General features: G+C 43.0%; 2 protein-coding genes across 6 annotated transcripts in view; one reads left to right on the forward strand and one right to left on the reverse strand.

Annotated features, from left to right (window-relative positions):
* Nucleotides 1-26932, reverse strand: part of LOC112072352 (N-acyl-aromatic-L-amino acid amidohydrolase (carboxylate-forming) B) — a 27715-nt gene continuing 783 nt past the window's right edge. The window contains exons 1-7 of one of the 5 annotated variants that reach the window (XM_070439759.1): nucleotides 13444-13453; nucleotides 7769-7998; nucleotides 6076-6271; nucleotides 3623-3716; nucleotides 3381-3488; nucleotides 2854-2969; nucleotides 1-415 (exon numbers count right to left, since the gene is read on the reverse strand). In XM_070439759.1, coding sequence (XP_070295860.1) covers nucleotides 218-415; nucleotides 2854-2969; nucleotides 3381-3488; nucleotides 3623-3716; nucleotides 6076-6271; nucleotides 7769-7995 — 939 coding nt within the window. In that variant the 5' untranslated portion in view covers nucleotides 7996-7998; nucleotides 13444-13453 and the 3' untranslated portion in view covers nucleotides 1-217. Of the gene's footprint in view, nucleotides 416-2853; nucleotides 2970-3380; nucleotides 3489-3622; nucleotides 3717-6075; nucleotides 6272-6888; nucleotides 7116-7768; nucleotides 7999-10834; nucleotides 11072-13443; nucleotides 13454-26932 lie in introns of those variants that run through there. The other 4 variants (XM_024139753.2, XM_070439761.1, XM_024139754.2 and 1 more) reach the window with 4 other exon arrangements.
* LOC112072351 (neuromedin-K receptor) overlaps nucleotides 25829-26932 on the forward strand; it is a 26471-nt gene continuing 25367 nt past the window's right edge. Inside the window, exon 1 of the mRNA XM_070439762.1 lies at nucleotides 25829-26578. Within this exon, the coding sequence (XP_070295863.1) occupies nucleotides 26211-26578 (368 nt within the window). The 5' untranslated portion in view covers nucleotides 25829-26210. The remainder of the gene's footprint in view (nucleotides 26579-26932) is intronic.

Below are 26932 nucleotides of genomic sequence, written 5' to 3' on the forward strand. Positions count from 1 at the left end.
TTAAACAGAAAATGGACATGTTTAATTGAAATACTGGATTATTGCATTGAACCGTGCATCCTTTCACATACAGTATTCCTGAGGATATTTGGTGATGACTAAAAATAAATTGACAATGAGGTTAGACTAGTAAGTGCTTATTAAGGTTCTGTGCGTGTTTTCCCTTTAATTCTCCCGCTCTTCAGATTGTCTCTCTTATCCTCCCCCTCCACCTTCATCAATCTCTCTTCACTTGCAAGGGGGGGATAGTGAGTGTCATCTTCCGTGCCAGGTGGAATGCAATACTCTTCTCATAGTATGCACACTCGTTCACAAAGTAGGGATGGAGGACTTCTACCCCTTCGTACTTCACTATCTCCCCAGAAAACATCAGGAACATGGGATCTCCCGGATGGAGGAGGCAGAAGTCACGGTCCTGGGGAGAAAGATTCACATCAGCATGCTTTGCATTTAGATAATGTACTAGGTCTATGCTGTGAAGGTATACTAAAATGAAAACAATGCCTTCCAACATGGAGAATGTTATCATTTGTTTTGTTTTAAACCTTCTAATAGGGGGGAAAGCAGAATGTTGCTTGAGAGTGATCAGTGTGTATAAGTAGTAGATTGAGAAGTCTTCCTGTTGGGAAGAAGGGAGTCCTAGTTGAAGGAAACAGATTATGGAGACTAGTGAAAGTAACAAAGTGAATGGTAATTGGCTTTCAGATAGCAATCCAATATCTTAGTAATTTGAAGAAGATTGAGCATTGGGATTGATATTAAATTAGAGGCCGCTCACTCCTCAAGGCCTGGTCCACTGCTCTCGTGTTTAAGTCGTCTGTTGTTTGTGATTTAAGATAAGCTTCCTGTGGAACAATAGCTGCCAGTACACACTGAACTCAAAACAGGCTGTAAGAGACACAGTGGGGAAATTTGGGACATTTTGTACATAATTGTATGTCAATGCAACAGGTCAAAAAMATTAAGATCACATGGGAGTTGTTTACTTTAGAAGGTGCCCAATTCAGCTTTACGGGACACCGTATCATCTGATGTGTCTGAACAGTGCAGCATGCTATTCAGGTAGGATGCAATTTTGGAACTTCATTTTTTTGTTGTATTTATAAGAATGTAATTTATCTTTACTGCATATTATTGTAGCCCTAATTTATTCATCTAAACCAATTCTTGAAATATGCTAAATGCATTTTGTTTCATTCTGCTGAGACATTTATGTTGGCTAAATTAAGTTTGATCTTTCTTTTTAATTATGTGCTCTGTATTTAACTTAAGATATGTTATAAGTAACTTTTGTCAAATAAATATCTTTAGCCTATAGCTGTCATGTGTTGAGTACGGTAGGCACTAGCCTTTCTTGGTTATTTCTGCAATATAGACTGTTTAAATCTTCTGTGAAGGTTTTGTTTCATTCTGTTGAGCCATTTTCTGTAATGTTGTGTCTGCTTTGATATAATATTCTGCTCATATTTTCCCTATAAACAATGGCTTGACTTACTTTTGATATTGCCCTAATAAAATGTTGCAGGCCTATGATATGAAGGCAGTGCAATACGGCGCTCCAACTGACCCTGACAGTTGAACTTGAGGTGAGGAAAAAAAAGTTTTAGGCCTACCAGAGTTACTCCTATAATCTAACAATATAATGTTTATCTTTGCAAAAAAATATTATAAGAGTAAAATAACGAATTCGCCTCCTGTACGCCTATATCTGTATAGCAGACGCGGTAGCCTATCTGACAAGGACAAAGAAATGCATGTCGGTATCGTAGCATGCCGCCGGCATATCTCTCTCTCTGGGGCTAGGCTTAAGCTTCTCTTCCTTTATGTCTATTTTTAAATATTAATATCGTAGTGGACACCTGAGCGTATACAATGCCCTGATGCATTTAGCGTACAAATCTCTGGCAGCTGAACCGTCAGGTGGACAATTATTGTTTTAGGAAACTAAAAAACAATATGCTATGAAGTTTTGCTTATGCTAAACATGGAAACAAAATGAATAGAGTTTGTCATAGGCTGTTTTTAAGGACATGTAAATGTGGCTAATTTGGCCATTATCCATAGTTTATTGTTGGCGTTGGCTGCGTGGGTGGACGCTCTAATCGGTTAAGCACCCAATGCATATGGACTACTGGTAAATTTCTCAAATGTCCGATAAATAAAAACCTTCCCAACTACTTGTCCGGCGTCAAATTGTCATGATCGGAAACCCTGATATGTAGTATACTGTATACAGTACATGCTACAAKATAAACTTCCCAGTGACACTGATTCACCCAATGATGAAGAATAGGCTACTCACTGGTGATGGCCGATGAGCTCGTGACAATATCTCAAGATAAATTACTTTGAAAAACAGTGCTGTTCACTCAGAATCACTCAAAAAAGTTGTTTCGGATTTTTCAGCAGCAGGCATTTACTTTTCAGACGGTAGGCCTACGTTTTTCTCGAAATTATATTTTGAAATTTGTGGTAGGCAAACTGGCAGCTGCAACCAACCATAAAAATATAATCCAAAAATGACAGTTCCCATTCATGTCAGAACTGGCAGCCATTGATAGTGTACAACACTTAATCTACAGCTATTTGTTAGAAGCTATTTATCCTCTGTGGCTAAATTATGCACTCTGGTTTAGTATTTAGAATTATTTAATTTATGTCTTTTCAGACAGGAGTAATATAACTTTAGGAGAAAACATTTTATTCTTGTTGCCTAATTATGGCAAAAGTATTTCAATTTATCAGGGGGTGCTGCAGCTGCTTCCAGCAGCTATGCATTGAAGGGTTCATTTACAGGACTTTAACCAACTGCAGGAAGATTCAATTAAATACAAGGGCAGAAGGTTCCTGAACCTGTAGTTGGGGATGTATGGCAGCAGTGATTTCATTGGTCTCTGGGTCTCTTGGGTAGTCTACACTCTTCACGAAGGTGTACACATCATCCACCTCGCCACCTTCAAAGGCACTTCCTGGTAGAGATAAGATGATGGTTTGTATTAGGTTAATGACCAGAATTGAATCAAAATTGTAATTTCTCTTGAAAGGGAACTTGTCTTGATACATACATATACATTATATACAAGAGCACAGGCCAATTCGAGTACACAAGATAGGAAAAAATATGCAAAATACAATAACCACACATGCCGTGAAGACTAACAGCATAGTGTTGAATGGTAGGCCCTTGTGCATGAAGGAAATCTAATTGTATATGTTCCTGGTACGTGGGAGCTAGATGCTTGTAGGTATGAATGATGTTAATGCTATTCCTGTTGTTGACCAAGGCTGTAGGCCAGGTAGCGATGATCAAGGGTTGTGTATTCTGTGTGTAGGGGATGTGAGGGGTCAGCAATGTTTACSGTCGATGGGAGTTCAAGTACCTGAGTTGAAGCACTGGACCCAATCTAGTGTCTGGTCGACCGCCTCCTTCATGATGTTGAAGATGTCGGCTCTGACCACACCATGGGGTTGAGGTCCCACCTCTATCGCTGTGGAGTGACAGCATTAGAATGAATACATTTGTCATGTAAATGGGAAAAACATACAGAAAAACACTGGTTTCCTATGACAGGAAGAAGATTGCATGGCGAGTTTCCTATGAACACACAGCACAAGCACTTACAGAAGCCATGCTTGCCCAGGGAGTCCTGAGAGTAGGCATCAGCTAGTGGTAGATCCAGCAGGATAAACCTCACTGGCACTGAGGTTATCTTCCTCTGAGAACACAGCATATTAACACTTTACACTCCCATATGACCCAGATTATAGCAGTCAGATGAAGCCCTTCTCACAGAAACCAGGTCAGATGGTGCATGCACTTCCACTTTAAGACAGTAATAGAGTCATGTTGAAATTATACACTCCAATCAGTCCAGACAGCTAAATTAAGTTTSCATTCAATTGGGAACAGATTTTCATACGAATATTCTAAAAACTGCATAAAGAAAATATGCAAATTTTCCCACCAGTGGTGTGTTTCCACCAAATGGACTTGTTGCAGATAAAACATTTGTGCGCGTTGTACTTTTTCGCAATGTGTTTCCATCACGTTTTAAACTCGGAAAAAAAACTGTTGCGTTAAATAGCAAATGTTCTTGGCACTCGCGCTCTAGCAAACCGCAGCGCACAACAGCTCGCAGATACAGTGCGGATAGGCTATGTGGGTAGGCTAGTCTACGTTAAGGTTATTATMGATAAGAATGACAAATAAAAAACAAACGGCAGTCAAGCATCGATCATCATGTCACCGGAATAAGGCTCTCGATATTTATTGGAAAGGAGCATCAAGCACTTTCACCATCTGTAACCTAATAAACTGCATAGTTTCCCGAGTCGTAGTGGAGGACCACACCATATCACCGTGTGACTCCAAGTGTACTTATACATGATGTTATTATATCAATATTTGCGCATTAAAGMTGTTTCCACCGCCATTTCTTTACTATAATATTTTTTGGGGACACAAAAAGATCCCACCATATCGAAGGAACATTGATAAATTGTACTGAAACTTCCTGTTTCCATCGCAGCTGTCACGATTTTTTTTTTTTTACACAATGCTACTTTACTCGCATAAAAACTTGGATGGAAACGTGGTTAAAGACAGCAACAGACAGAATAATTTCCTTCCGCTTCCAGACAGCAATTCTTCCAACCAGCATATTGTCTCAATGGCAGCAACAGTCAGATTAACCATCCACTTTCCCTTTAAAACAGATTTTTATTTTACCTTTATTTAACCAGTTAGGCTAGTTGAGAACAAGTTCTCATTTACAACTGCGACCTGGCCAAGATTAAAGCAAAGCAGTTCGACACATACAACACAGAGTTACACATGGAATAAACAAACATACGGTCAATAATACAGTAGGAAAAAAAGGGGGGAAAGTCTATATACAGTGTATGCAAATGAGGTAAGATAAGGGAGGTAAGACAATAAATAGGCCATGGTGGCGAAGTAATTACAYTATACCAATTAAACACTGGAGTGATAGATGTGCAGAAGATGAATGTGCAAGTAGAGATACTAGGGTGCAAAGGAGCAAGATAAATAAATACAGTATGGGGATGAGGTAGTTGGATGGGCTATATTACAGATGGGCTATGTACAGGTGCAGTGATCTGTGAGCTGCTCTGACTGCTGGTGCTTAAAGCTAGTGAGGGCGATATGAGTCTCCAGCTTCAGGGATTTTTGCAGTTCGTTCCAGTCATTGGCAGCAGAGAACTGGAAGGAAAGGCGGCCAAATTAGTAATTGGCTTTGGGGGTGACTAGTGAGATATACCTGCTGGAGCGCGTGCTACGGTTGGGTGCTGCTATGGTGACCAGTGAGCTGAGATAAAGCGGGGCTTTACCTAGCAAAGACTTATAGATGACCTGGAGCCAGGGAGTTTGGCGACGAGTATGAAGCGAGGGCCAGCCAACGAGAACGTACAGGTCYCAATGGTGGGTAGTATATGGGGCTTTGGTGACAAAACAGTTGGCACTGTGATAGACTGCATCCAATTTGTTGAGTAGAGTTTGAGGCTATTTTGTAAATGACATCCCCGAAGTCGAGGATCGGTAGGATGGTCAGTTTTACGAGGGTATGTTTGGCAGCATGAGTGAAGGACACTTTGTATAGGAAGCCAATTCTAGATTTAATTTTGGATTGGAGATYCTTAATGTGAGTCTGGAAGGATAGTTTACAGTCTAACCAGACACCTAGGTATTTGGTAGTTGTCCACATATTCTAAATCAGAACCGTCCAGAGTAGTGATGCTGGATGGGCGGGCAGGTGCGGGCAGCGATCGGTTGAAGAGCACACATTTAGTTTTACTTGCACTTAAGAGCAGTTGGAGGCAACGGAAGGAGAGTTGTATGGCATTGAAGCTCGTCTGGATGTTAGTTAACACAGTGTCCAAAGAAGATCGATCTTAATTCCCTCGCACGGAAACAAAGTAACATAGGGAGCCTATTTGATGGCCCACATTGGGGGCTGGCAGTACAACTAAGGACAAGGGGACGTTGTTTCAAGGATCAGGTCTTGGATCACTTTCCCTTGTCCTTAATCCTCATTGAATTGAAACTCTGGTCACCTGGATTTGTCTATAGATGTGCAGAATGACACAGTCTTGGTCAGAGCAGGAGATGAGACTGAGGCCCATGTTGGCTGTGGTGTTGTGGAGATCACACACCAGGTCCATGGCCCCCACGCTGCCCTTGGGCCCCAGTAGAGTGTTCAGCTCCTGGGCTCGCCTCACCTCGTACGGGGTGGCGTCCGTCACAGGTGAACTAGGGAGGGAGAGAGAGGGGGAGGGACGTAGAGAGAGTGAGAGAGAAGGGAGACAGGTGCATCTCCTTGGCATGGGAGAATGCAAACGACTCATCTTTTCTGGTGAGAGACTGAGATGAGGAAGTAAATGCCACCAACTCTTTGGGATGCCATCCCTTAGCTATGTAGGGTTGAGTAAATCTGGAGTATCAATTAAGTACCAAGAATGAATATGAATTATGATATAGTCCCATTTATGCAAAAACTGGACTAGACTGTTCAGATAGGTGGTGGCCTTGGTGGCCAGGTACATACCAGGCCAGGCTGCAAGATCCAGAATGTTCCAAAACAATATCCATGCCATGACCACATTATTAATTTACGGACTCCACGGTGGAGGGATATATTACATTAAAGCTATAGTGTGTATGCTTCCATGTCTCTTTACAACGCATTGTGTAGTTATTGGCTTCTTTACATAGTTGTAAGATCTCATTTCTGATTCATACAGTTCACACCTGAATAGTACATTTTCCGACAGGTCCATACTTGTACATTTGTAGATGAGGTGAACGATCCCTTTATGGATCACACTGATTGCATGTACAGTTTCATTTGTGCTTATGGCAACGTTTACCTGAGTATGGCGTCAGTGAAACAGCGGTTGAGGTCCGTGTCGGTGTATCTTTTGCACACTTGGACGGCACGCGGGTTGGATATGACCGTGGTCAAGGTCGCTGACCCTGCCTTCTCCAGCTTCTGCCTCTGCAGCTCCCTCACCAGGTACACACCCGACATCTCGTTGCCATGGGTACCGCCGCAGAGGGCGACGCGGGACAGCGCTGGGAGAGAGACTGGTTCCATCTGCTGGACGGACGGACGGACGGACAGACACACAGAGAGAGAGAGAGAGAGAGAGAGAGAGAGAGAGAGAGAGAGAGAGANACTAGAAGAAAGGTGTATCGCCTTGGCATGGGAGAATACCAACTACTCGTCTTTGCTGGTGAGAGACTGAGAGGAGGAAATAAATGCCACCAACTCTTTGGGATGTCATCCCTTCAGCTCTGTAGGGTTGAGTAAATCTTGAGTATCAATAAGTACTGAGAATGAATATGAATTATGATATAGTCCCATAAATGCAAAAACTTTAATAGACTGTTCAGATAAGTAGTGGCCTTGGTAGCCAGGCACATAACAGCCCAGGCTGCAAGGTTCAGAATATTCCAAAACAATATCCAAAGTTATCTGGAAATGTTGCCATGACCACATTGTTAATTTACTGACTCCACGGTGGAGGGATATTTTATTTGGAAGTTATCTTGTGTATGCTTCCTTGTCTCTTTACAATGCATTGTAAGATCTTGTCTTTGATTCATACAGTTCACACCTGCATAGTTCATTTGCCAACAGGTAAAGTGGTAAGAAGATATAATACATTTGTAGTTGTGGTGAACTATCCCTTGATGGATCACACTGATTGCATGTGTAGTTTAATTTGTGCTTATGGCAACCTTTACCTGAGTATGGCGTCGGTGAAACAACGGTTGAGGTCCACTTCGGTGTATCGCTTGCACATTTGGACGGCACGCGGGTTGGATATGACTGTGGTCAAGGTCGCCGACCCTACCTTCTCCAGCTTCTGCCTCTGCAACTCCCTCACCAGATACACGCCCGACATCTCGTTGCCATGGGTGCCGCCGCAGAGGGCGACGCGGGACTGCGCTGGGAGAGAGACTGGCTCCATCTGCTGGCCAGAGAGAAAGAGAGAGAGAACGAGACGTATAGTAAAATAATAACCAAAGTGTAAGCAAATAGACATCTTTGAGCTCTCTATCGCATTACTCATTACCAGGGCCATGGTAGTGTGGTGAGCAGACATTTGCCTCAGCACTTTTCACCACTTCTGATTTAGTTTAATGAACGTAATGATCTGCTGATGAGTATTTTTGTCTTCTCATACAGGAGCAAGAGGCCTAGTTCATTGTTAAAACACATTTTTTATTTTAGCAGCCAGTMCTGCAGCACCCTCAGCACCCCACCCTTTAGCACCCCTAGCTATGAATTCCATACATTGTTAATCTTTCACTTAAACAATGGGTGTAAACTAGAAAGACACGTTTTAGGCGAGGCCTACCGTAATTCATTACAGTTTTGTGGTTTTCAGCCTAAATAAATCACCTGGGGCAACATTACAGCAGGCTAAACTTGCCCGGTTGCTCAGTTCACTTCCCCCAGACAAGGTTCCAGAGTTTTACCCGGTTACAATCAGGAAGAAAATAAAATTGAACCACCACTCTGGGACCTGTGGTGCCACCTCTGCTCATTACATGTACAAGAGTCAGACAATGCCCTAAATAACCCCAGAGGCCCTAAAGGTATTCCCGGCTATTATGTTCACAGTCTACTATGGACAACTCTCCTCAATAAGACCATTACTTCTTCTGGTTCCGATGTCCCCTGGGGTGGTTAAGTGATTCCTCATGGGCTCCTTGGTCCAGGTTTACTATATGAACTGAGGCTTGGTAGGGTTAAGTTATAATTGTTTAGATTCCAGTTAAGGAGCATTGTTAGCATCCAAGCTGTTTACCATTAACAATGGTTGCACTAAAGCAGATTAGATACAGGCGTTTCTTTCTCGCACTCTGCAAATGTCATTCATTAACTATGAATGCACCAACCTTTACAGTTTTCGCAAGCTAGTGAGGGTCAGCGGTGTTATTTGAAACAATGGGTAGGGGATAGTGGGGTAAGTTGAGCCAAAGGGGTAAGTTGAGCCACCGGTGTTTCTAGGAAACCATACACAAAATTAATAATTTGACAAAGTATTTAGGAAGAGGTCATCATTTCATGGAGTCTGTGAAGGAAGAAACCAAKAGTTTGTTCCAAAAAACATATTTTCACGAAGTAAAATAAATGTTTTGTGTTAAAGGTTTCATGACGCTTATCTAAACAAAAGTAGATKATTTTAAGATAATTCTATTCATCAGTTGGGGTCTCTATAAGCTTCAATAGGAGGTCCGTAAACCTAYCATGAAATGACCATGGGGTAGGTTGAGCCATTGGCAAGTTGACCAAATTTAAGTGATTAGTTCCTATGCGTAATCCAAAGCATTATCACTGGGATATGAGGTAACAATGAGTGTTAAACGTGTTACAATCGTTTGTTAGGTGTTYAGCCTGTGTTAAAAGATACTTACAATTATTAAAAGACAAAAAAGTGATTATGTTGAATTGTGTTTGGCAAATTAAGATAAATATGGTCTTATAAAAAGGTAGTGGTTATATTTCATTCAGTACAGAAATGTGTAGGTGGCTTAACTTACCCTGTCCCACGGCTCAACTTACCCCATACCTGTGATAAATTGTGCCAGGAGGCAGATTTTTTTGGACAAACTTTGTTTTCAAAACTGTAATGTTTACATGAATTCAATTGGTGCGGCAGGGTAGCCTAGTGGTTAGAGCGTTGGACTATTAACCGAAAGGTMGCAAGTTCAAGTCCCTGAGCTGACAAGGTACAAATCTGTTGTTCTGCCCCTGAACAGGCAGTTAACCCACTGTTCCTAGTCTGTCATTGAAAATAAGAATTTGTTCTTAACTGACTTGCCTAGTTAGATAAATGAATTAAATTCAAGTTGCATTTAGGTAACAACCATTGTAAAACTATTCTATGCAGGAAACTAAAGGCCTGACCTCATAGCTTCTATTCATTGTATGTTACTCATCCACAGTTAAAAAATATGACTCAGATATCATATCACTGTTTTTTGTGTCACTGGGTCATTGTAAGAGCAGGGGAATCATCTTCAGGTTTCTGTCTTTCTCTGTCCGTCTTTCTCCATGTTATTCTCACTTCCCCTCACTCTAATCCCAATCTATCATAAATGATTCTACACATCAGCTGCTCACCAGGACATTGATTAGCTGAATCAAGGTTAGAGCAAAAGCCTACATAACCAAGCTCTCCAGAATGGCTGTGCTGTAATCTATAAGTGGCTTCTCCTAATGTATTTTTTCTGCATGGCACATTCTATGGAAACCAACTGAATAGAATAAAGCTATTTTCATAGAGAATGGTGTTTCTCAAATGTTCTATCATAAATATATAAAATGGCTCTCAGAGCTCATATTGTATAAATCCACCATGGTGTCACCATACACTGACAACAATGTTTACATCCTGAACTTCAACCCTCTGTCATATAACGTGTCTTGAACCCTCTGTCATATAACGTGTCCTGAACTTTAACACTRTGTCATATGAACAGACCCACTTTGTTTGTCTTCACTGTGCCAGAGAGCAAGGGAAATCTAAATTCCGGACAAACAGGCAAGCAGGAAATGRAACAGCTGATATACCAGWATGTGTTTTCCACCCACTCAGTTTCTGCACTTCAAGGCACACATATAGTATGTATACAAAAACACCCCTCCCACAAACAAGTGTGCAGTCAAACCCAGACACCAGCTGTGCGAGTATACACACACACTCACACTCAATCACTAACATCCAAAGGAATCCATATGAGAGACAGGTAAGAACTCTAGACATGGTATAGAGAAAAGTGTAAGGCTAGCAGTCTTACCGTGTGGTGTGGGTGAAAGTTCCTTCCCTGGCTGAGACTAGTCTCCCAAGTTATACTGAGCAGTCATCAACCTTTGAACTTTTCAACRAGCCCGCCCATAAGTGAGCCAAATTTCACAATCTGTAAACAAAGCAAACCAGGCACTACACCAGGACTATTCAATGCCAGAGGCAAGAAAGACCTGACACACACACCACGCAAACACTCGCAAGGGTGTGCAAAGACACACCACAACAGACCACGCCCTTAGCAAATCCACAATTTTCACAGACGGAACTTTTTGATCTATCCCGCCCTTCTTTCCTTTCCCCTCTTCCTGGTGCCTCCTTCCCGTTAATGTTATTCTCAGATCAGATTTCAGTTAGCAACATTTATGATGTAATAGGAACTCCCTCTGCTGGTCCTGGACCACTGCAGTACGAAGTGCTGAGTCTCCCAGAGAGAAAGAGAGAGAGACAGAGAGAGAGAGGTAAGACATTGATTGTGATCTGAGCCATCATCATACATTTTTCATAAGTTGTTAGGTGCAAGGTTTGTGGGGGTAGAGGAAGGGATGGATGAGAAAGAGAAGGTTAGTGGGTGGTGGTGGAAAGGAAGGTTAGTGGGGTTGGGGGAAAGGAAGGGATGGAAGAGAAAGGCCAGTTTTAGACAACTGCAGTCCCACACCAATGCAAAGTCAGCAATTGACGCATCTTAATCTACTGGTGCTTGTAATTCATAGCTTTTTACTATGTAATTATCTTTTTAGTGTAATTTGGAGTAAATTCTTGCTAATGTCTATACCGTAAAATAAAGTTTTCCCTGTGTCAACTAATAACATTCTAAAGTGGGTGTGTTGTACCTCTAATGTGTTCCTAAATTTTCTTCCTCATTGCCCTCCCTCTTCGCCTGTTTTGTCCTCCTTTTTGTCCTCCTTTTCCATCTTCCTTTCGTCTCCACCACTCTCTCTCTCTTTCTCAAAAGCTGTAATTAGCCCACTAATCCTGTTGGGTCAGTCAATCACACATAAGACTCAAACAGGAGAGGAGAGACTAGGAGCAGAGGTGGCACRACAGAGATCGCTTCTTCCTGATGTAACTAGGTAAAACTCAGAACCTACTTGTAGCAGGAACCTCATGGGTTGCCCTYTTGCCTGAGGCAAGTGAACTGAACATTTAGGAAAACAATAAAACTGTAAAGAATTCCAGTAGGTCTAGCCTAAAACTGATCTTTCTGGTTCATCCCCGTTGTGTACGTGAAAGTGGACAATTTATGGCAGCCGGGCAAGCTGAGCCTGCTCTGGTTGCCCCATGGAAAGTGAAGAATTGCGGTTGACCCATGGAAAGCACTCTGCTTTCTTTGTAGACGTGCGTCATGCCCGGCCCGCGTAACCTGTGATTTCCATGAATCTAATTGGTCTGGACACACACAAAAATCWAATCAAAGTTTATTGGTCGTGTACACAGATTTGCAGATGTTATAACAGGTGCAGAGAAATTCTCCTGCTTCTAGTTSCAACGTGCAGTAACAACACCTAGTGATACAAGAAAATACACACATACAAGAGTACAAATAAAGAAATATCAGAAGGAGCAATTTCAGWGTCTGGAATAAAAATAAATAAACATGGGACAACATCCCTGTGGAACGTTTGACAAATTGTAAAGTCCATGTCCCAACCAATTTAGTCTGTTCTGAGAACAAAAAAGGGGTGCAAACTCAATATTAGGAAGGTGTTGCTAATGACTTGTACACTCAGTGTATATATACAGTACCAGTCAAAAGTTTGGACATACCTACTCATTCAAGGGATTTTCTTTATTTTTACTAGTTTCTACATTGTAACACATATGGAATCATGTAGTAACCAAAAAAGTGTTAATCAAATCAAATATATTTTATATTTCAGATTCTTCAAAGTAGCCACCCTTTGCCTTGATGACAGCTTCGCAGAGTTTTGGKATTCTCTCAACCAGATTCATGAGGTAGTCAACTGGAATGCAGTTCAATTAGCAGGTGTGCCTTGTTAAAAGTACATTTTGTGTAATTTCTTTCCTTCTTAATGCGTTTGAGCCAATCAGTTGTGTTGGGACAAGGTAGGGGTGGTATACAGAAGATAGCTCTACTTGGTAAAATACCAAGTCCATATTATGGCAAGAACAGCTCAAATAAGCAAAGAGAAATAACAGTCCATCATTAATTTAAGACATGAAGGTCAGTCAAGCCGGAAAATTTCAAGAACTTTGAAAGTTTCATCAAGTGCAGTCGCAAAACCATTAAGCTCTATGATGAATCTGGCTCTCAGGAAAGGAAAATCCAGAGTTACCTCTGCTGCAGAGGATACGTTCATTAGAGTTAACTGTACCTCAGATTGCAGCCCAAATAAATGCTTCACATTATTCAAGTAACGGACACATCTCAACATCAACTGTTCAGAGGAGACTGTGTGAATCAGGCCTTCATGGTCAAACTGCTGCAAATAAACCACTACTAAAGGACACCAATAATAAGAAGAGACTTGCTTGGGCCAAAAAACACAAGCAATGGACATTAGACCGGTGGAAATCTGTCCTTTGGTCTGATGATTCCAAATATCAGATGTTTGGTTCCTACCGCTGTGTCTTTGAGACGCAGAGTAGGTGAAAGGATGATCTCCACATGTGTGATTCCCACCGTGAAGCATGAAGGAGGTGTGATGGTGCTTTGCTGGTGACACTGTCTGATTAATTTAGAATTCAAGGCACACTTAACTAGCATGACTACCACAGCATTCTGCAGTGATACGCCATCCCATCTGGATTGCAGTTAGTGAGACTATCATTTGTTTTTTAACAGGACAATGACCCAAAACACACATCCAGGCTATGTAAGGGCTATTTGACCAAGAAGGAGAGCGTTAGAGTGCTGCATCAGATGACCTGGCCTCCACAATCACCCGACCTCAACCAGATGAGATGGTTTGGGATGAGTTTGACTGCAGAGTGAAGGAAAAGCAGCCAACAAGTGCTCAACATATTCCTTCAAGACGGTTGGAAAAGCATTTCAGGTGAAGCTGGTTGAGAGAATGCCAAGAYTGTGCAAAGCTGTCATCAAGGCAAAGGGTGGCTTCCAAAATCTCTATTGGTGCTGCATTCATGAAGTATTCAGAACCCTTCCCTTTTTCCACTTTGTTACAGCCTTATTCTAAAATGGATGAAATAAAAAGCGTTCCTCAATCTACACACAATAACWAATAATGATAAATCTAAAACTGTTTTAGACATTTTCGCAAATGTATTAAATAAAAAACATAAATYCTTTATTTAAAGAAGTATTCAGACCCTTTGCTATGAGACTCAAAATTGAGTTCAGGTGCATCCTGTTTCCATTGACCATCCTTGAGCTGTTTCTACAACTTGACTGGAGTCCACCTGTGGTAAATTCAATTGATTGGACATGATTTAGAAAAGAAAAACACCTTTCTACAAACAGTCCCACAATTGACAGTGCATGTCAGACAAAAACCAAGCCATGAGGTCAAAGGAATTGTCTGTAGAGCTCCGAGACAGGATTGTGTCGAGGCACAGATCAAGGAAAGGGTACCAAAAAATGTCTGCAGCATTGAAGGTCCCCAAGAACACAGTGGCCTCCGTCATTCTTAATTGGAAGAAGTTTGGAACCACCAATACTCTTCCTTGAGCTGGCCGCCCGACCAAACTGAGCAATCGGGGGAGAAGGGCCTTGGTAAGGGATGTGACCAAGAACCCGATGGTCACTCTGAAAGAGCTCCAGAGTTACTCTGTGGAGATGGGAGAACCTTCCAGAAGGACAACTACCTCTGCAGCACTCCACCAATCAAGCCCTTATGGTAGAGTGGCCAGACGAAAGCCACTCCTCAGTAAAAGGCACATGACAGCCTGCTTTGAGTTTGCCAAAAGGCACCAAAATGACTCTCGGACCATGAGAAACAAGATTCTCTGGTCTAATGAAACCAAGATTGAACTATTTGGCCTGAATGCCAAGTGTCACATCTGGAGGAAGCCTGGCACCATCCCTACGGTGAAGCATGGTGGTGGCAGCATCATGCTGTGGGGATGTTTTTCAGCGGAAGGGACTGGGAGACTTGTCAGGATTGAGGGAAAGAAGAACGGAGCAAAGTACAGAGAGATCCTTGATGAAAACCTGCTCCAGAGGGCTCAGGACCTCAGACTGAGGCAAAGYTTCACTTTCCAACAGGACAACGACCCTGCACACAGCCAAGACAACGCAGGAGTGGCTTCAGGACAAGTCTCTGAATGTCCTTGAGTGGCCCAGCCAGTGTCCGGAATTAAACCCTATTGAACATCTCTGGAGAGACCTGAAAATAGCTGTTTAGCAACGCTCCCCATCCAACTTCACAGAGTTCGAGATAATCTGTAGAGAATGGGAGAAACTCCCCAAATACAGGTGTGCCAAGCTTGTAGCATCATACCCAAGATTATTTGTCCTCCTGTTCAATAAAATGGTGCCGGAAAAGGCGGCAGACGTTTTACGTGTCCCCAACAGATTGTGATTTTTGTTTTGTTTTTTTGCGTTGTTTGTAACTTGTTTTTTTAAACTTATTTTGAACATAATGTTCCCACTACCGTCTCTTATGACCGAAAATAATTTCTGGACATCAGGACTGCGATTACCAACCACGGACTGGCAGAATCCTTTTTTCCCTTTAATGAGTCTGACGAGCCCGACGCGAACAATATACTCCTTCTCAGGAACAGGCCCAGATCCCCATGATTTGCGTGAAGATGAGGCGGAGAAAAAGGGGCCAGAGGGCGGGCTGCCTTCTGAGAATTCGTAGGCGATCGAATAAACCACCACATCCTTCCATTCTGCTAGCAAACGTGCAATCTTTGGAAAATACAATCGATGACCTACATGAAAGATTAAACTACCAACGGGACATTCAAAACTGTAATATCCTATGCTACACAGAGTCGTGGCTGACCGACGACCCTATCAACATACAGCTGGCTGGTTAAACGCTGTACCGGCAGGATAGAACAGCGGCGACTGGTAAGACAAGGTGCGGCAGACTATGTATTTTTGTAAATAACAGCTGGTGCCCGATATTTAAGGAAGTCTCGAGCTATTGCTCGCCTGAGGTAGAGTATCTCATGATAAGCTGTAGACCACACTATCTACCTACAGAGTTGATCAGTATTTTTCATAGCTGTTTACATACCACCACAGTCAGAGACTGGCACTAAGACAGCATTGAATGAGCTGTATTCCGCCATAAGCAAACAAGAAAACGCTCACCTAGAGGTGGTGCTCCTAATACCCGGCGACTTTAATGCAGGGAAACTTAAATCCGTTTTTCCAAATTTCTTTAAATGTGCAACCAGAGGGAAAAAAAAACTCTGGACCACCTTTACTCCACACAGAGACGCGTACAAAGCTCTCCCTCGCCCTCCATTTGGCAAATCTGACTATAATTCTATCCTCCAGATTCCTGCTTACAAGCAAAAATTAAAGCAGGAAGCACCAGTGACTAAATCAACAAAAAGGTGGTCAGATGAAGCAGATGCTAAGCTACAGAACTGTTTTGCTAGCACAGACTGGAATATGTTCTGGGATTCCTCCGATGGCATTGAGGAGTACACCACATCAGTCATTGGCTTCATCAATAAGTGCATCGATGACATTGTCCCCACAGTGATCGTACATACATACCCCAACCAGAAGCCATGGATTACAGGCAACATCCGCACTGAGCTAAAGGCTAGAGCTGCTGCTTTGAAGGAGCGGCACTCTATCTTTGAAGGAGCGGCACTCTATCCCGGAAGCTTATAAGAAATCCCGCTATGCCCTCCGATGAACCATCAAACAGGCAAAACATCAATACAGGACTAAGATCGAATCGTACTACACCGGCTCTGACGCTCGTCGGATGTGGCAGGGCTGGCAAACCATTACAGACTACAAAGGGAACAACTAAGAGCTTCCCAATGATACGAGCCGCCCAGATGAGCTAAACTACTTCTATGCTCGTTTCGAGGCAAATAACACTGAAATATGCATGGGAGCACCAGCCGTTCCGGAAGACTGTGTGATCACTCTCTCCGCGGCCGATGTGAGTAAGACCTTTAAACAGGTCAACATTCACAAGGCCGCAGGGCCAGATGGATTACCAGGACGTGTACTGAGAGCATGCGCTGACCAACTGGCAAGTGTCTTCACTGACATTTTCAACTCTCCCTGTCCGAGTTTGTAATACCAATATGTTTTAAGCAGACCAACATGGTGCCTGTGCCAAGAACACTAAGGTAACCTGCCTAAATGACTACCGACCAGTAGCACTCACATCTGTAGCCATGAAGTGCTCCTGAAAGGCTGGTCATGCCTCACATCAACACCATTATCCCAAAAGCCCTAGACCCACTCCAWTTTGCATACTGCCCCAACAGATCCACAGATGATGCAATCTCTATTGCACTCCACATTTCCCTTTTCCACCTGGACAAAAGGAACACCTATGTGAGAATGCTATTCATTGACTACAGCTCAGCATTCAACACCACAGTGCCCTCAAAGCTCATCAACAAGCTAAGGACACTGGGACTAAACACCTCCCTCTGCAACTGGATCCTGGACTTCCTAACGGGCCGCCTCCAGGTGGTAAGGGTAGGTAACAACACATCCTCAACACAGGGGCCACTCAGGGGTGCGTGCTCAGTCCCCTCCTGTACTCCCTGTTCACTCATGACTGCACAGCCAGGCACGACTCGAACACCATCATTAAGTTTGCCGTTGGCACAACAGTGGTAGGCCTGATCACCGACAACGATGAGACCTGGCCGTGTGGAGCCAGGACAGCAACCTCTCCCTCACTGTGATCAAGACAAAGGAGATGATTGTGGACTACAGGAAAAAGAGGACAGAGCACACCCTCATTCTCATCGACGGTGCTGCAGTGGAGGATGTTGAGAGCTTCAAGTTCCTTGGTGTCCACATCACCAACAAACTAACATGGTCCATACACACCAAGACAGCCGTGAAGAGGGCATGACAAAACCTATTCCCCATCAGGAGACTGAAAAGATTTGGCATGGGTCCTCAGATCCGCAAAAGGTTCTACAGCTGCACCATCCTGACTAGTTGCATCACTGCCTGGTATGGAAACTGCTCGGTCTCTGACTGCAAGGCAATACAGAGGGTAGTGTGAACGGCCCAGTACATCACTGGGGCCAAGATTCCTGCCATCCAGGACCTCTATACCAGGCAGTGTCAGAGGAAGGCCCTGAAAATTGTCAAAGACTCCAGCCACCCTAGTCATAGACTGTTCTCTCTGCTACCGCATGGCAAGCGGTACCAGAGCGCCAAGTCTAGGTCCAAGAGGCTTCTAAACAGCTTCCCCCAAGCCATAAGACTCCTGAACACCTAATCAAATGGCTACCCAGACTATTTGCATTGACCCTCTCCCCCTTTTACACCGCTGCTACTCTCTGTTGTTATCATCTATGCATAGTCACTTTAATAACTCTACCAACATGTACAACTAACCGGTGCCCCAGCACATTGACTCTGTACCGGTACCCCCCTGTATATTGTCTCGCTATTGTTATTTTACTGCTCCTCTTTAATTACTTGTTACTTTTATTTCTTATCCGTATTTTTTTAAACTGCATTGTTGGTTAGGGGCTCGTAAGTAAGCATTTCACTGTAGGTCTACACCTGTTGTATTCGGCACATGTGACTAATAACATTTGATTTGACTCGAGGCTTTCATCACTGCCAAAGGTGCTTCAACAAAGTACGATAGGGTCTGAATGCTTATGTAAATGTAATATTTCAGGGGGGGGGGGGGTTTATATATAATTTGCCAAATTTGATAAAAAAAACTGTTTTTGCATTGTCATTATTTTTTTTATTTTTTTTATTTCACCTTTATTAACCAGGTGGCTAGTTGAGAAACAAGTTCTCATTTGCAACTGCGACCTGGCCAAGAATAAAGCAAAGCAGTTCGACACATAAAACAAGTTACGCGTGGAATAAACAAAACATACAGTCAATAATCACAGTAGAACAAAAGAAAACAAAAAGTCTATATACAGGTGTGTGCAAATGAGGTAAGATAAGGGAGTTAAGCCAATAAATAGGCCAGGTGGAAAGTAATTAACATTATAGCAATTAAACAATGGAATGGTAGAATGTGTAGAGATGAATGTGCAAGTAGAGATACTGGGGTGCAAAGGAGCAAGATAAATAAATAAATACAGTATGGGGATGAGGTAGGTAGATAGATGGGATGTTTACAGATGGGCTATGTACAGGTGCAGTGATCTGTGAGCTGCTCTGACTGCTGGTGCTTAAAGTTAGTGAGGGATATATGAGTCTCCAGCTTCAGAGATTTTTGCAGTTCGTTCCAGTCATTGGCAGCAGAGAACTGGAAGGAAAGATGACCAAAGGAGGAATTGGCTTTGGGGGTGACCAGTGAGATATACCTGCTGGAGCGCATGCTATGAGTGGGTGCTGCTATGGTGACCAGTGAGCTGAGATAAGGCGGGGCTTTACCTAGCAGAGGCTTGTAGATAACCTGTAGCCAGTGGGTTTGGCGATGAGTATGAAGCGAGGGCCAACCAACAAGAGCGTACAAGTCGCAATGGTGGGTAGTATATGGGGCTTTGGTGACAAAACAGTTGGCACTGTGATAGACTGCATCCAATTTGTTGAGTAGAGTTTGAGGCTATTTTATAGATGACATCACCGAAGTCGAGGATCGGTAGGATGGTCAGTTTTACGAGGGTATGTTTGGCAGCATGAGTGAATGATGCTTTGTTGCGATATAGGAAGCCGATTCTAGATTTAATGTTGGATTGGAGATGCTTAATGTGAGTCTGGAAGGATAGTTTACAGTCTAACCAAACACCTAGGTATTTGTAGTTGTCCACGTATTCCAAGTCAGAACCGTCCAGAGTAGTGATGCTGGACGGGCGAGCAGGTGCGGGCAGTGATCGATTGAATAGCATGCATTGATTTTTAATTGCATTTAAGAGCAGTTGGAGGCCACGAAAGGAGAGTTGTATGGCATTGAAGCTCGTCTGGAGGTTAGTTAACACAGTGTCCAATGAGGGGCCAGAAGTATACAGAATGGTGTTGTCTACGTAGAGGTGGATCAGAGTATCACCAGCAGCAAGAGCGACATCATTGATGTATACAGAGAAGAGAGTCGGCCCGAGAATTGAACCCTGTGGCACCCCCATAGAGACTGCCAGTGGTCCGGACAACAGGCCCTCCGATTTGACACACTGAACTCTATCAGAGAAGTAGTTGGTAAACCAGGCGATGCAATCATTTGAGAAACCAAGGCTGTCGAGTCTGCCAATAAGAATGTGGTAATTGACAGAGTCGAAAGCCTTGGCCAGGTCGATGAATACGGCTGCACAGTAATGTCTCTTATCGATGGCGGTTATGATGTCGTTTAGGACCTTGAGCGTGCCTGAGGTGCACCCATGACCAGTCATGAAACCAGATTGCATAGCAGAGAAGGTACGGTGGGATTCGAAATGGTCGGTGATCTGTTAACTTGGCTTTCGAAGACCTTAGAAAGACAGGGTAGGATATATATAGGTCTGTAGCAGTTTGGGTCTAGAGTGTCACCCCCTTTGAAGAGGGGGATGACCGCGGCAGCTTTCCAATCTTTGGGAATCTCAGATGATATGAGAGGTTGAACCGGCTAGTAATAGGGATTGCAACAATTTCCGCAGATAATTTTAGAAAGAGAGGGTCCAGATTGRCTAGCCCGGCTGAATTGTGGGGGTCCAGATTTTGCAGCTCTTTCAGAACATCAGCTATCTGGATTTGGGTGAAGGAGAAATGGTGGGGGCTTTGGCGGGTTGCTGTGGAGGGTGCCGGGCAGTTGACCGGTGTAGGGGTAGCCAGGTGGAAAGCATGGCCAGCCGTAGAGAAATGCTTATTGAAATTCTCAATTATAGTGGATTTATCGGTGGTAACAGTGTTTCCTAGCCTCAGAGCAGTGGGCAGCTGGGAGGAGGTACTCTTATTCTCCATGGACTTTAGTGTCCCAGAACTTTTGAGTTCGTACTACAGGATGCAAATTTCTGTTTGAAAAAGCTAGCCTTAGCTTTCCTAACTACCTGTGTATATTTGTTCCTAACTTCCCTGAAAAGTTGCATATCACGGGGGCTATTCGATGCTAATGCAGAACGCCACAGGATTTTTTGTGCTGGTCAAGGGCAGACCGGTCTGGAGTGAACCAAGGACTATATCTATTCCTAGTTCTACATTTTGTGAATGGGGCATGCTTATTTAAGATGATGAGGAAGGCACTTTTAAAGAATAGCCAGGCATCATCTACTGACGGGATGAGGTCAATGTCATTCCAGGATACCCCGGCCAGGTCGATTAGAAAGGCCTGCTCGCAGAAGTGTTTTAGGGAGCATTTGACAGTGATGAGGGGTGGTCGTTTGGTCGCAGACCCATTACGGATGCAGGCAATGAGGCAGTGATTGCTGAGATCTTGATTGAAAACAGCAGAGGTGTATTTGGAAGGCGAGTTAGTTAGGATGATATCTATGAGGGTGCCCGTGTTTACAGATTTGGGGTTGTACCTGGTAGGTTCATTGATAATTTGTGTGAGATTGAGGGCATCAAGCTTAGATTGTAGGATGGCCGGGGTGTTAAGCATGTCCCAGTTTAGGTCACCTAGTATCACAAGCTCAGAAGATAGATGGGGGGGCAATCAATTCACATATGGTATCGAGGGCACAGCTGGGGGCAGAGGGAGGTCTATAGCAAGCAGCAACAGTGAGAGACTTGTTTCTGGAAAGGTGAATTTTTAGAAGTAAAAGCTTGAATTGTTTGGGTACAGACTTGGATAGTAATGCAAAACTCTGCAGGCTATCTTTGCAGTAGATTGCAACACCGCCCCCTTTGGCAGTTCTATCTTGGCGGGAAACATTGTAGTTAGCAATGGAGGTTTTTGGTGGTTTTCCTAAACCAGGATTCAGACACGGCTAAGACATCCGGGTTGGCAGAGTGTGCTAAAGCAGTGAGTAAAATAAACTTAGGGAGTAGGCTTCTAATGTTAACATGCATGAAACCAAGGCTTTTACGGTTACAGAAATCAACAAATGAGAGCACCTGGGGAGTGGAGCTAGGCACTGCAGGACCTGGATTAACCTCTACATCACCAGAGGAACAGAGGAGAAGTAGGATAAGGGTACGGCTAAAGGCTATACGAACTGGCCGTCTAGCACGTTCGGAACAGAGAGTAAAAGGAGCAGGTTTCTTGGCACGATAGCCTTAGATTCAAGGCATAGTGTACAGACAAATGTAAGGTAGGATGTGAGTACATTGGAGGTAAACCTAGGCATTGAGTAATGATGAGATATATAGTCTCTAGAGACGTTTAAACCAGGTGATGTCATCGCATATGTAGGAGGTGGAACAACATGGTTGGTAAAGGCATATTGAGCAGGGCTAGATGCTCTACAGTGAAATAAGACAGTAATCACTAACCAGGACAGTAATGGACAAGGCATATTGATATTAGAGAGAGAGGCATGCGTAGCCAAGTGAACATATGGGTCCAGTGAGTGGTTGGGCTGACTGGGGACACGGCGATTCAGACAGTTAGCAGGCCGATGCTAACAAGCTAACAGTGGGGTATTATGGGGTATTGTGTGTAGATTGATGAGGGAAATACATATATATATATTTTTTAATCCATTTGAGAATAAGGCTGTAACGTAACAATTTGGAAAAAGTCAAGGGGTCTGAATACTTTCCAAATGCACTGTATATAGCATATCCACTGAGTGTACAAAACATTAGGAACACCTTCCAAATATTGAGTTGCACCCCCTTTTGCCCTCAGAACAGACTCAATTCGTCAGGGCATGGACTCTACGCGGTATCGAAAGCATTCCACAGGGATGCTGGCTCATGTTGATGCTTCCCACAGTTGTGTCAAGTTGGCCGGATGRCCTTCAGGTGGTGGACCATTCTTGATACACAGGGGAAACTGTTGAGCGTGAAAAACCCAGCAGCGTTGCAGTTCCCAACACAAACTTTCAAAGGCACTTAAATCTTTTGTCTTGCCCATTGACCCTATGAATAGCACACATACACAATCCATGTGAAAATCATGTCATTGCTACATTGGCTGGACATACTATAGAGCAAGTTAAAGTGTACAAATATTTGGGTGTGTGGGTTCATCTTCAACAAAAAGGGTCAGATGACAATTAGGGGAAAGAAAAAATAAATCTATTGAAGCTGTGCATGTAGAGAACTTGACAAGGAAGCTCAAACTGAAAATAGGATTTTATTACCAGCATAAGGCTTGTTTTTCTTTTGAGGCCAGGAAGAAGCTGGTACGATGTACATTACTGTCGGTTTTAGATTTTAAAGATGTTATATATATATATATATGCAGGCCTCAGCCACGACCCTGAGAGCACTTGATTCAGTGTATCATACAGCCCTCAGGTTCATTACAAAATCAGAAACGTCTAACACATCATCGTGATCTCTACAATAATTGACCTCGCGTAGGCTTAAACACTGGTATACACTGATTTATAAGGCCATATTGGGTAAAATGCAATTTTATCTCTGTTCTTTTTTAGTCAGGTCAGTAAATAAATATCAATTACGGTCCCATTCTGATTTGCTTCTAACAGTACCAAATATTAGAACAGGTCATGGTAGAAATAGTTTTAGTTACTTAGCACCGTGGTCCTGGAATTCTCTCCTGAACATTTTAAAATGTGATGATCTAGTTMRGTTGGTGGAGTTTAAACACTTGATCGATGTATATATCGTAGAAGAGTGTAATTGTTTTTAGGCTAGCTGTTTTTAGTCAAGATGTTTGTGTTTAATGTAATATGTAATTGTTGTACTGTATGTGTGTTTATAGTTTTGTTTAATGTTGTGTTAGTGTATGCAAGTCGTTTTGTCTGAAACGTTGTTCCCCCTGCTGCTATTGGACCAGGTCTCTCTTGGAAAAGAGATATTATCTCAATGAGAAAAAACCTGTATAAATAAAAGGTAAAATAAAAATGTCTCAATTGTCTCAAAGCTTAAAAATCCTCCTTTAACCTGTCTCCTCCCCTTCATCTACACTGAWTGAAGTGAGTTTAACAGGTGACATCAATTAGGGATCATAGCTTTCACCTGGATTCACCTGGTCAGTCTGTCATGGAAAGAGCAGGTGTTCCTAATGTTTTGTACACTCATTGTATGCCATTTAGCAAACATCCCAACCGACATACATTTATTAACATCCCATTGGTGAGAGACTAATCTCTACACCTCTCCTACACAGTTCTAGAAATGAGGCAGGTCAAAGGCTATGGTAACTCCATTTTCTCCCAAGGCTAGCTATCGTTCTCCCATGATAGACCACGCCACTTATACCAGGTGGKCTGAAAGAACCGATTGAARGGTCATTGTGTGAAACCACTCTGTCAAACAGAATCAGACTCATCTCCCCTGCTGTCGCAATCTGCAGAATGACAGACATTAAGAATAGTTGAGGAATAGATTAAGCCATTATAAACAGAGCAGAGCCTTATGGTTAAGTTTTGCATTGTATTATGCGTTGGAAAAAGAGGGCAAGAGAGGATAGATATACAACTATTAGGATGCTCAATGTCTATGTATTGCCTTTTTAGGGCTTTTGTGTAAAGTATAGGAATGTGTGAGAGATTTGAACTGTTCCATCTTTCCATTTCAGAGAATGGAATGTAATAGAATACTATACAATAGAATAGCTTCCATTTTTCTGTTGGGCCGGTGTGTGTGTGTGCACGTCTGTGTGCGTGCAAGTCACCCCACTCTATTCCCACACCACCACAAGATGGCCCTTTCAGCTCCCCATAAGTAATCCAGCTASGAAGGAGCACAGACAGTTATATAACTCATTAAAAGGGGCACATCAGGTGTAATCCTGCCTAATTGCCAGGGGAACCCATCAGGTGTAATCCTGCATAATTGCTAGGGGAACCCACCAGGAGAAGGGGAGAGAGAAGCCTAATTGGCAGGACTCCCTCTGCAGTGAACACCTGTGGTCGGGAACATTAATGTCTTAACGTCGGCGTGGCGTCATCTTTTCTACTTTTTATACTGAGCATGTGGATCAGTGGATAAAAGGCACTTTCCCACCTGCCCCTATGCGTGTCCCAAATAGCACCCTATTCCATAGTGCACCACTATTGACCAGAGCACCCAAAGCTATTCACTATAATGGGAATGGGGTGCCGTTTGGGATGAAGCGCCCTCTGTCCTTTCCACGCTGCTTAGGTGACACAAATGAGGACGCTTGGTGGTTTGGATGCTGTTGAATATCGAGGGAGGCTGTGTAGCTTTCAGATAATGTGACTTTTATTATGAGATAGAAGGTAATAAGTCACAACTCCAGAGCTGAAGCTTCAAAAATACATATTGGTTTGGTACCTTGAAAGTTCGATTGATTGTTTTGAAAGAGTGCATTACGATCATAGAGTCAGTCCATCCCGAAAAGGTTGACATAGGCCTATTGGGAACTGCACTCATGTTGGTGGTAAGGCCTTGGCAGATCCATCTATTGAAAATCGATCTTGGGAATTAAGAGTTATTTAGGGTAAAAACAACACATTTCGGAGATACTAGACACATTTATCAAATATGACTGTTTAATAAACGTATATTTTCAATACTTGCAGTGACAATGACAAAGGCCCTTTGATCACGGAGATGTACCATGAGTGAAATGAACGACTCAGTCAATGGAGGCAACAGATGTGGCAGGCCTTTAATCAGTGCCTGATGCGTGCATGTCGTTCATCGTGATTATGTAAGGCATTTATAAGTGACTCGCCATCAAACTCCATGCTTGCCATATGTTTATGTCTCGTTTGTATGAAAGCGTAGCTGAACGGTCTACAGTTCAAGTGAATGACAGGTTGTTATTAGAAAGGGGAGTGGAGTGTGACGTGAGGGAATTTAAATGGAACAACACCTGATTGATTCCCTACGCGCAGCGCACGACTCAGCGCAGTCCATCCCTTTGGATCCTACTGCTGCGCAGATCTCTAGGATACGTTCACTTATGCGTAGCGAAAACAAAGGATAATCTGTTTCCAAAGAACTGTTCGAAAATAATCGGTAGCCTATTTAAGTAGTACTCTATCATGTAGATCAGAAGTTCCGCGCTCTTCAAGTGTCAATTATTTATTGGAGTTGTCACGACTGTCTCCCAAACGCGTTGGCCCTGTATTGACGGGAACAACAATATAAATGACGAGGGACTTAACGTGACCGTATTGAGCAGAGCACTTGCGCGTTTTGGTGCGCTGCGAAGGTGTGTGCCAATTCAACTGCTGCCACCTCCAGGCATTGAATCCAAGTAAATATCGGCAGGGTAACTAGAGGAATGGCTGCGGCAAACAACGGATCAAACACAACTAGGACCTTTACAAATCAGTTTGTACAACCGCCTTGGCGCATCGTGCTATGGTCGGTCGCGTACAGCCTTGTGCTCGCCGTGGCAGTTTTTGGCAACCTGATAGTGATTTGGATCGTATTGGCGCACAAGAGGATGCGGACCGTGACAAACTACTTTTTACTCAACTTGGCTTTCTCTGACGCCTCAATGGCCGCGTTCAACACGTTGATTAATTTCATATATGCTGCTCACGGCAATTGGTACTTTGGAGAATCATACTGCAAGTTCCACAACTTTTTCCCAGTCACAGCAGTGTTTTCAAGCATCTATTCAATGAGCGCAATAGCAGTCGACAGGTGAGCTCTGGAGACATCAACTTCAATTTCATACATTTGGTGAATTGATTTGTATTGGCCTATATTAAATGTGACKATTTGTTATTATTTGTTTAATGCTACTCCGGTTTCATGTATAATAGCCTAATGTACTGATTCAATAACCAAACCCCTTAAATCAAATGAGAAAAAGGTAGGCCTAATTGTATGACAAGACACCTGATGTTGCTCAGATGCCATCATTTTCATACATCATAATAGCCTGTTATGCATGCTATGTATGGATACAGGTTCACACACACATGTGGGAAACCAACCCTCTCCTTACATTCTGTCAAAATGAGAATGAACTGAATGTAGCTTTAAATCCACTAA

This window comes from Salvelinus sp. IW2-2015, unplaced genomic scaffold, assembly GCF_002910315.2.
Source record: "Salvelinus sp. IW2-2015 unplaced genomic scaffold, ASM291031v2 Un_scaffold1899, whole genome shotgun sequence".
In the NCBI taxonomy this organism is placed as follows: Eukaryota; Metazoa; Chordata; class Actinopteri; order Salmoniformes; family Salmonidae; genus Salvelinus; species Salvelinus sp. IW2-2015.